Source organism: Papaver somniferum, chromosome 4 (assembly GCF_003573695.1).
Source record: "Papaver somniferum cultivar HN1 chromosome 4, ASM357369v1, whole genome shotgun sequence".
NCBI classification, from domain to species: Eukaryota; Viridiplantae; Streptophyta; class Magnoliopsida; order Ranunculales; family Papaveraceae; genus Papaver; species Papaver somniferum.
In genome coordinates this window covers 151,117,617-151,126,750 of record NC_039361.1, presented here as the reverse complement: position 1 = coordinate 151,126,750, position 9,134 = coordinate 151,117,617, and the positions used below count along the sequence as shown (strand labels likewise).

Here is a 9,134-nt window from a genome sequence, read left to right as displayed (position 1 = left end):
AAGCAACATATGCATGTCCACAATGTCCGAGTCTTTACATGCTTATACAATTTCAGGTTGTTCTCTTTTGAGTTTTCCTGGTATGTTTGTAATGACTTAGCCACAGTGGTCATCAGAGGGTGTTATAAACCATATTTAGTTACTAAGATGTCCTTCGTGTCTAAGTTTAGGGTTTACATATCTTGGGCACCAAGTCTTCTATCAATATAAATAGAGGGTTTAAACATTGTATTCTACACACATTAATATAAAATCTCTCTGTTCTTTCCCTCTACTTTGTGTCTCTTTCTCTCCTCTATTTTATAACATATTGAATTTATTTCAGTTGAGTTTCTGCTAAGAACTCCTATTATCTACGTTAATTGAGAATCAACCCTAGTTTTCTTATTTTCTATCTACCGCGCCATAACAATTTGAGGCTCTAGGCAACAGCATAGCTGGCCTAGTCCATACGACGGCTCTGATGCTTGGGCTAAGATTAATTTGCCACACATACAAATGGTAAATGGAATACGAGAGAAAGGATCTGAAGATTTTACAAAGCAAATATTAAAATGCAGCAAAGAGCACACAGTCGAAAGAAATAATTAAATAACAAACCATTAGTTACAAACAAACAAAAAAACAATCTCTCAAATTGATATCACCTTGTTCCTATTTTCCCCTGTACTTTTTTACTTGTTTCTTTTAGGGACACTAACCTATTGTACAGACACCCTCTAAAGAGACCCTAAGAACTATGCAGACAAGTCGGGAAGTGGTTTTGAGGTGGATATGATAATTTTGCAGCCTGAAAATGAAGACGCATTATAAGAAAAATAAATTAGAAAAAGAACACTGAAGAAGAGGCTAAGCAGAAAAAGTACCTTGGGAAGGGCTTATCGTGATTAAGGGGAGACATCAGTATCTACAGCAGGTTTGCGATTGGTAGTTGAAGAAAAGGTCCCTACATCAATTTCGTTGCGTGATACTTCCCACAATTGCTGCTCAATTCCTAGCTTTCTCAGTTCCAGAAGACCTCTTTCCACTGGATAACAAAACATAAACGCCAATTAAAAGGGAGAATCTAGTCACAAACTTTCCCCCTCCATTACGACAGCATATGAAAACTAAGGCATGTCATAATATCTATGCAAAAATCAAGAATAGGTGGGTAGGAATTACCATCAACAGCATCATGGGATGTTGGTTTTTGATCAATAGGTTTAATAATACAATCGATCCAAAATTGAAGTCTTTCTTCTGCAATATCTTCTTCTACACCATGTGCTTTTGCTCTCCTCCAGATATATGTAAGCCATGCCTGCATCAGGAAGTTCTAAATCATGAGATTTTCAAAAAAGATCTACCACTATGCCACATAAAATAAACACAGAGGAGACTATAAGAAAGTTATAGCCAGACCTGCTTAAAAAGAACGTCTTCACACTCTGCTGGACTCAACTCTACATAAGAAGTAAAATGCGCATTAAATACATTCCCAATTTCCTTGCATTATTGTTTGCATACATAAAAATAAACACCTTTCAAATTCAAAAGAAGACAGACCACAATATTCTTAGTCGTTGCTACTATTTTTTGCACATAAGGGATTGAATACTGGCAACTATAAGCTAAATGGTCAACATTTGCATACCCACTGGCATGATATGCTGATGATGTATTATCACTACCAGAGAATGCACGTCAGGAACCTTATGCAGATATATTAGTTATGTGTTATGAGAATTTGAGTGTGCATGATAGCGATGAGGTCTGTGCAATTTTGTTTTGACGGACAGGGCTGGAAGCTAATCGACCACCCGTAGTGCGACAATCCTGGACTCAGAATTTCTAACTGATGATTGTTCAAGTTTCCTTAATCCTAATCATAATGTAACTGCATGTCCCATAGTATAATAAGCAAAACATAAATCATAAGTGCGTACCAAATGCCTCCATATACTTCGGATCACCAGGAGACTTGACATCTGAAAAGAAAAACAATAACTAGAATCAAGAATGCTTAGTTCATGACCTTCTGCAAGGTTGCGACTTGCGAGGCCAACAAGGTATAATGAAATTCAACATGTGACTATATAATGAAAAATGAAAAGCATCAACAGGCAAAAGCTAGCATTTCATAGGATAAGATAAGAAGACAAACCAGAGCTGAATTGGCGAACTAAATTTGAGCGTCGGTGCTGAGACAATTCCAATACAACAGCATCTTCAACCTTGAACACATTAAGTGGTAAACCACAAGCAAAAGGTGCAGACAGTATGAGATATCATAGGAGCTAGTATGTATATAAGCCACTACGAGAGAAACCTCCCAATAAAAGGGATAAATTTTTTATGGGAGCGTTTTCTGATGGGGGCATGGGGGACAAATCAGATGTTGACATGTGTCTTTTATAAAAGTAGTTTTAAGTATATTGACAAATAGAGAAGTAAAAGAGGAACACGAAGGTTCAATATAAACCACTACCTTCAGAGAAGCAAGTTCCCTTAAGCCCATCTCAACTGAAAGCATACTCTCAATGTTCCCTTCTCCAGTTAGATCGTTCAAATCCCTTGTAAGCTTGTTCTTGTTATCTTGATCTGCCTTGCCTGCTTAAATTTTCATTTCGATAAGCATAACAATGAAAAGCCATACCATTGAAATGCAAATCAAACTCTTAAGAGTTTTCAAATTTACTTCCGAAGCAGAAGACCAGAAATGGTGCACAGAAGTAGATTTCTTCCAACTAACCTTGATTCTTGGATTCCTCCTTCGCCTTCTGCCCAGCAGAAATAACAACTTCGTAAGGAAGAGGAGCTAAGGATGACCAGTGCTCATGTTTTGACCCTGAAATATCTGGGCAGATGCCTGCAAAAAGGCAAGTCGAACGGGATCAAAAACAAAAGAAAGTAGCAAACAAATATACAAGGTACGCAAATCAATAATCAGAAACAGAACCAACTGATGTTACATATCACGTGCCTCAATCATGGTCTGAACTTCTATTGAAAGTTACAAAGTTTTACATCCATATTGAACAAACAAAATTCTAACCAGAAGCTTACCATGCTGTACAGCTAAACCCCAATAGCGAGCAAGCCAACACCTCTTGAGAACAACTTCCTCCTGCAGAAACACATATAAATTAAGAATTAATCTCAAATAGAAAATTATACTAAGAATAACGACTCGGCGGAAGTAAAATCTACAAACCATCTCTTCTTGATTCAAGATCATTCTCTGCGTCATTGAGCGGAGAGATTTGGCTTCAGATTCTGCTTCCTGAAGCTGTTCCAAAGCGGCTGCAGCCGCTTGTTTTGCATTCTGAAACAAGAAAAAAAATTGAAGCACTAATCGCAATAGGAGGTACTTGGAATGTTGATAGTAAAGAACAAATTCATGGTATTTCACCTCAATTTCGGACTTAAGTGATCCAATTTCCTCTGCCCTCACATCCTTGGACTGTTTTGCAGCTTTGAGAGCAGCCTAGATTGAAAATTTAATTACGTTCACATGTTCACACAATAAAAAGAAAACAAAGTAATAACATGTAGCAGAGGTTTCCTGATAAGCCCCAGATAGCCACATTACACTTATCTCGAATATTAAATATCAAAAATAGGCCATAATTCCCGCCCCTTACTAACCTCTCTTTGCCGCAATGCTGCTTCCTTTCTGCAGATAAATGGTATAACATGTCAATATCGGAAACTATAGTTTGTGAGACACAATTCTAAGTCGAAGTCAAAGTACCTGCTCAACAATTTGGCTTCCAAAGATACACCTTCTCCGAGAGAAGCAACCTGTGGAATATCAGAATTAATACATTAACAATAATAACCTAAGAATTCTGGACAAGATAATAGGAGTTTAACAAAGCGATATTTTATGGTTAGCCATACAAACAGAAAAAGGTGCAAATGCTATTTGAGACAAATAAATAACCTGTTTCTCAAGCTCTCTGGCCCTGGCTTCTGCTTCATCACATCTCTCTTCCGCAATTCGTAGCTAAAATAAGATTTCAACTGAATGTCATCACAAAAATAAACTGGTCTGCTAAACTTGTTATTGCTGGAAAGGAAAGAAACATACCTTGTCAAGAATATTCTCGTTCTCTTCCTGTAGCATATCAAGCTGCAATTCATGAGGTTGTTAAATTAATAACTGACTTGTTGAGGGAAGTATCAAAACTCATTGACAAAGTATTGATTTCTAATTTTATGACTTCATTCTGTAATTGCTTCACTCAATATATTTGCAAGGTTCAATCATACAAGAAAACACACCTCATCTCTAAGTGCAGACGCCTCGCGCTGATTTCCTGAAGAATCTTTTGAGCTCAGATTCCCCATGTCTGACGTGAACCTGTACTTTAAGCTAGTTGATTCAAACTTTCAAATAAATGTTATTTATTTAAGCAGTCAATGTTCCCTATAATGATTTTGATGGTATTTTATATCCGAATAATTAGTGTGAGTGATGCATCCTGTTAACTTTTGAGTTTCAAAATCATAGTATATCAACAGACAAACAAAGAAAGAGCATAAGAACTTAGTTACCTTTTATCTCTACTCCTATTTGTAGGAGGGTCCAATGGTGGTATAGGAATTGGTGTCCTTATTGACGGTTTACTTGGTGGCACCATTGCTGTTGTACGAACAGTAGCTACTGATGGCCTTCCAGCTGATGTGGAACGAACTGATGGTGTATGCTCCATAAAGTTCCGACCTAACTAATTTTAACATGAAACACCCCAATTAGCTTTTCTGACTTGTAAGCTGTAACAAACAGAACACGCCTGTTTGCAACTAATTGTGGCACATTTAAACATCAACATTGAGTATTCTCTTACATTGTCCAACTTTGAGTAAATTCACCAATGACACTTGGGTTTCAACGAATATCCATTTGAACATATACACGAAACAACAAAAATTAATTGACGACGGTGGTTAAACCTCTGATATGAACTTGAACTTCATTCCAGCAAAAACACCAGGGACATGTTTTAACATAATAACTCTCCTCATGTCTACTATATTTGAAACTTCGACCAGGCAAACAACGTGATGAGATCCATAACACCTACATACTGTGGTAACTGTGCCCCACGTGCGAATCCTAGGTCCTTGTTTTCCCAGATACTGTCGCAAAAGGAATATGAATAGTCTTTTCATTACACACTATCAAAATTTAAACTAGTTCCACTTTGTTCACTCAAAAGCTTTAGACAAATCCATACAGAATCAGTTAAACTAAGAACAAGAAGAAGCATCGTAACATCCGAAATAACTCTATATCAAATTCTATTTCTACACTAAATACATCAATAATTTTCCTAAATTCCCCACACAAAAACACCAAATTATCCCTACAGTGAGCTTTATTTGAATCATTTCTACATCGTCAAAAACACCAGGGTCCTGACTTACTTGCTTATCTACTACATTTGAAACTCCAACCAAGTAAACAAAGAAATGGGATCCGGAATACGTAACTAGTGTAGCATACTGATTGCCCTGAGCGGAATGTAAGCCCATCCAAATGCTGTGTGAATGGGGTACAAAATAGCATTCAGACTATAAGAATTTCTAATTCACTCGAAAGCCCTAAATTCAGTTCAACCAAAGGTCAATAGTAACATCACAACACCTAAATTACCACTATATTGAATTTCATTTCTACCCTAATTTGCCCAATAAACACACAATTTAACACCAAATTATCTCTACCGTGAACTTCATTCGCATCATGTCTACCCTAATCTCCCTAAACTCCCCAGTTCAACACCAAATTATCTCTTCAGTAAATTCCATTTGCATCATTTCAACCTTTAATCTCCCTAATTTCCCCAAATAAAACATACAATTTATCACCAACTAATCCCTACATATTGAACTTCATTTCTACCCTTGAAATCCATTTGCATCATTTCTACCTTTGATCTCCTAACTTCCCCAATAAAACACACACAATTTATCACCAACTAATCTCTACAAACTGAACTTCATTTCTACACTAGAACTCGAAAACAACCATAAGTTAAACACAACAAACTCAATTCACAGTGTCAACCAACAATTCAATTCCAAATCAATAATAACAAAATTCTTCACTAAAATTCACAAAAATAAAATAAACCAAAATAAATATCAAATTACCGCAGGCGAAGGAGATCTAGTAGGTCTAGTAGAAGCGAAACCACTGATACTAGTATTATTAGACTGTGGATAACGAAAATCCAAATCATCGTCATCGTCGTCATCATCATCATCATTATCAGCAGTCTGTGAAGCCATAACCTGAGCTAATCTCTGAGCAGCAGCTTTAGCAGCAACATTTTGAGTTCTTTTAATATTTGACATACCAGTAACAGTTGATGATGATCTTGCATGATGTGAATGAGGATGTGCTGGTGACATTATTGATGATGGTGATGATGATCCTGTACTCGATCCACTCCGCTGTCTACTATAACCTCCTGGACTCTGTGTTCTTATTCGATCCATGAATCTATTTTCAAAATTCGAGATTATAGAGAGAGAAAAAAAAAACCTAGAAATTCTGAAGGAGAGAGACCTAGATTCTCTCGTTCGTTCTTCTCCCTGGAAAGAGAAAGAAAAAGAAAAGAAATATGTTAGTTGAGTAAAGTTGAGAAATTAGTATTTCGGTCTCATTTTGACCTTTATTTACAGGGTTTACCCATGGAAGACTTTTTGACTCGAACTAAATACAATGTGGAACTTTCCACAACTATTAGTCATCTAATGTTTGCAGATGATTTATTTATTTATTTATTTATTTTTTTGAGATCATTGCAGGATAAATATCCTTAATTTGAATAAAATATTGGAGGAATATGCAAACTTATCAGGTCAATCTATTAACTATTCTAAATCGGCTATTCACTTTAGTAAAGGTGTCTCTGATATTAGGAAACAATCCACAATTCAAGATTTGGGTGTTAGGGAAATGTCAGTGGATGACAAATATCTGGATATTTACCCATTGAAGTTGGATTACAGGATTGTTAGCTACAATTTTTTGACTAAAATGTTTGCTAGCAAACAATCTTGATGGAGACAACATTTTGTCAATTTGGCAGGCAGAAATGTTCTAGTAAAACTACTCTTTCTGGTATTCCTATTTATGCAATGGGAATCTGTTTATTGCCCAAGGGAGTCACAAATGAAATTGATAAGATAAGTAGATGTTTCTGGTGGGGTCACTCGCCAGAGGAAAGAAAATTACATTTCATTAACTGGCAGAAAATGGGTTTACAAAAAGATTCTGGTGGATTAGGGATTCACAGTGCTGAGATGATGAATATTGCTTTAATTTGTGGACTAGTCTGGCGCTTCCTTGAAGATGAAGATGCAATGTGGGTTCAACTTCTCGATGCAAAGTATTTAAGGGATAATTCTTATTGGACTGTTGAAGCAAGTAACAAAAATTCTTCGATATGGAATAGCATGATTGAAGTAAGACAACGTCTAGAAAATAAGTGAAAAAGCGGGGGTCTAACAACTACACCCAATATTTCGATTAGCAATATGTATGGACTAACTCCAATATACTTTTAAGAGAATCAACTAGACAGTCAGACTCAATCTTAATAAAAGTATATCAAAGAGTTATATCTCACTTTCTCGATTCAATACTTACTCAAGCAAATAGAAATCTGCGAGTCTAAGTGAATACAAGAGAAATCACTTGAACGGTACCAAAGACCAATGTTCAAGGATCAATCAATTTTGATCAACAACCAAAGGTTGGATTTCCCAATTGATCGATTCAATGCACAGCCTGTGATATTCCAATTATATAACAAAATATATGCGGAAAAGAAATAACATAGACACCAGAAGTTTTGTTAACGAGGAAACCGCAAATGCAGAAAAACCCCGGGACCTAGTCCAGATTGAACACACTGTATTAAGCCGCTATAGACACTAGCCTACTACAACTAACTTCTGTCTGAAATGTAGTTGAACCCCAATCAATCTCACACTGATCCAAGGTACAGCTGCACTCCTTACGTCTCTGATCCCAGCGGGATACTACTCACTTGATTCCCTTAGCTGATCTCACTCACAACTAAGAGTTTTTACGACCCAAAGTCGAAGACTTTAATAAACAAATCTGTATCACAAAGAAAGTCTACGGTAATAGATAAATTTGTCTCCCACAAAAATACCTACGAGTTTTTTATTCCGTCTTTTGATAAATAAAGGTGAACAGGAACCAATTGATAACCCGGACTTATATTCCCGAAGAACAGCCTAGAATTATCAATCACCTCACAATAATCTTAATTGTATGGTAGCGAAACAATATATTGTGGAATCACAAACGATGAGATGAAGATGTTTGTGTCTACTTTTTATCTTGCCTATCGGAGATTAAATCTTGAACAAATCTTAGAGAAGATAGTACTCAATCACGACAGAAAACAACAAGATCTGAACACGCAACTACAGAGAAATAGTTGGGTATGGCTTCACAATCCCAATGAAGTCTTCAAGTCGTTAACCGACGGGGTTTGGGAAAAAACCTAAGGTTAAAGGAGAATCGACTCTAGTCGCAACTAGTATCACACAAGCGGTGTGGGGATTAGGTTTCCCAGTTTCTATAATTCTCCTTTATATAGTCTTCAAATCAGGGTTTGCAATCAATGCTAACCTGGTAACAAAGCATTCAATATTCGATTTCTTAGATCTTATAGAAGTATACAAGACACAATCGAAGCAAAAACGATTTGATTCACTCGAATCGATTCATGAACTTTATAGCCACGATTTGCAAACTTGCATTCCTTAGTTTATATAAGTTTAAGTTCACGAATAATCGTTTTTAGAAAATAACCAACTTAAGTACGCGGACTTAAGTACTCGGAATAAGTTTGTTTTCAGTTCACAAACTCCAGCAGAAATTCACGGGATGTGAACTTCCGACCGGTACGCGGACTCTAGTTCCGGTTTTCCTTAGCAGCAAAGTACGCATACTTTGGTTCAAGGAATAAGGACTTATACACGTATGAGTTACCCACAATGTTTATATCCAACCATGGTTATATAATCTAAACTCTCATTTCAATCATTGAAACATTCTTAGAGGACGTTATATAGTTGTTGTTCACACACTATTTTTC

The 9,134-nt window shown here is 36.4% G+C and overlaps 1 protein-coding gene across 3 annotated transcripts; it reads right to left on the bottom strand.

Annotated features, from left to right (window-relative positions):
• Positions 1 to 505: 505 nt before the first annotated feature.
• LOC113271574 (coiled-coil domain-containing protein SCD2-like) lies at positions 506 to 6,609 on the bottom strand. 3 transcript variants are annotated; one of them, XM_026521470.1, is made up of 18 exons: positions 6,145 to 6,609; positions 4,543 to 4,715; positions 4,270 to 4,348; positions 4,076 to 4,117; positions 3,929 to 3,991; positions 3,737 to 3,786; positions 3,631 to 3,658; positions 3,395 to 3,469; positions 3,197 to 3,307; positions 3,049 to 3,109; positions 2,735 to 2,851; positions 2,471 to 2,592; positions 2,147 to 2,216; positions 1,929 to 1,970; positions 1,405 to 1,445; positions 1,165 to 1,303; positions 867 to 1,027; positions 506 to 790 (listed from the first exon to the last, which is right to left on the bottom strand). In XM_026521470.1, the coding sequence occupies exons 1-17, from the start codon at positions 6,490 to 6,492 to the stop codon at positions 888 to 890; spliced, it is 1,701 nt and encodes a 566-aa protein (XP_026377255.1). In that variant the 5' UTR covers positions 6,493 to 6,609; the 3' UTR covers positions 506 to 790; positions 867 to 887. The 3 variants fall into 3 exon arrangements, with proteins under 3 accessions (XP_026377255.1, XP_026377257.1, XP_026377256.1); XM_026521472.1 differs by having other exon boundaries at positions 4,543 to 4,711; positions 6,145 to 6,280; XM_026521471.1 differs by lacking the exon at positions 6,145 to 6,609 and adding an exon at positions 4,836 to 4,914 and having other exon boundaries at positions 4,543 to 4,711.
• Positions 6,610 to 9,134: the final 2,525 nt, after the last annotated feature.

Bases quoted from the DNA above. Each gene is read 5' to 3' on its own strand.
- LOC113271574 (XM_026521470.1), bottom strand. From the start codon at position 6,492: ATGGATCGAATAAGAACACAGAGTCCAGGAGGTTATAGTAGACAGCGG. The intron at 3,992-4,075 runs GTATGTTTCTTT...ATCTTATTTTAG, and splicing joins ACGAGAATATTCTTGACAAG to CTACGAATTGCGGAAGAGAG. The intron at 3,110-3,196 runs GTTTGTAGATTT...GTGTTTCTGCAG, and splicing joins TCTTGAATCAAGAAGAGATG to GAGGAAGTTGTTCTCAAGAG.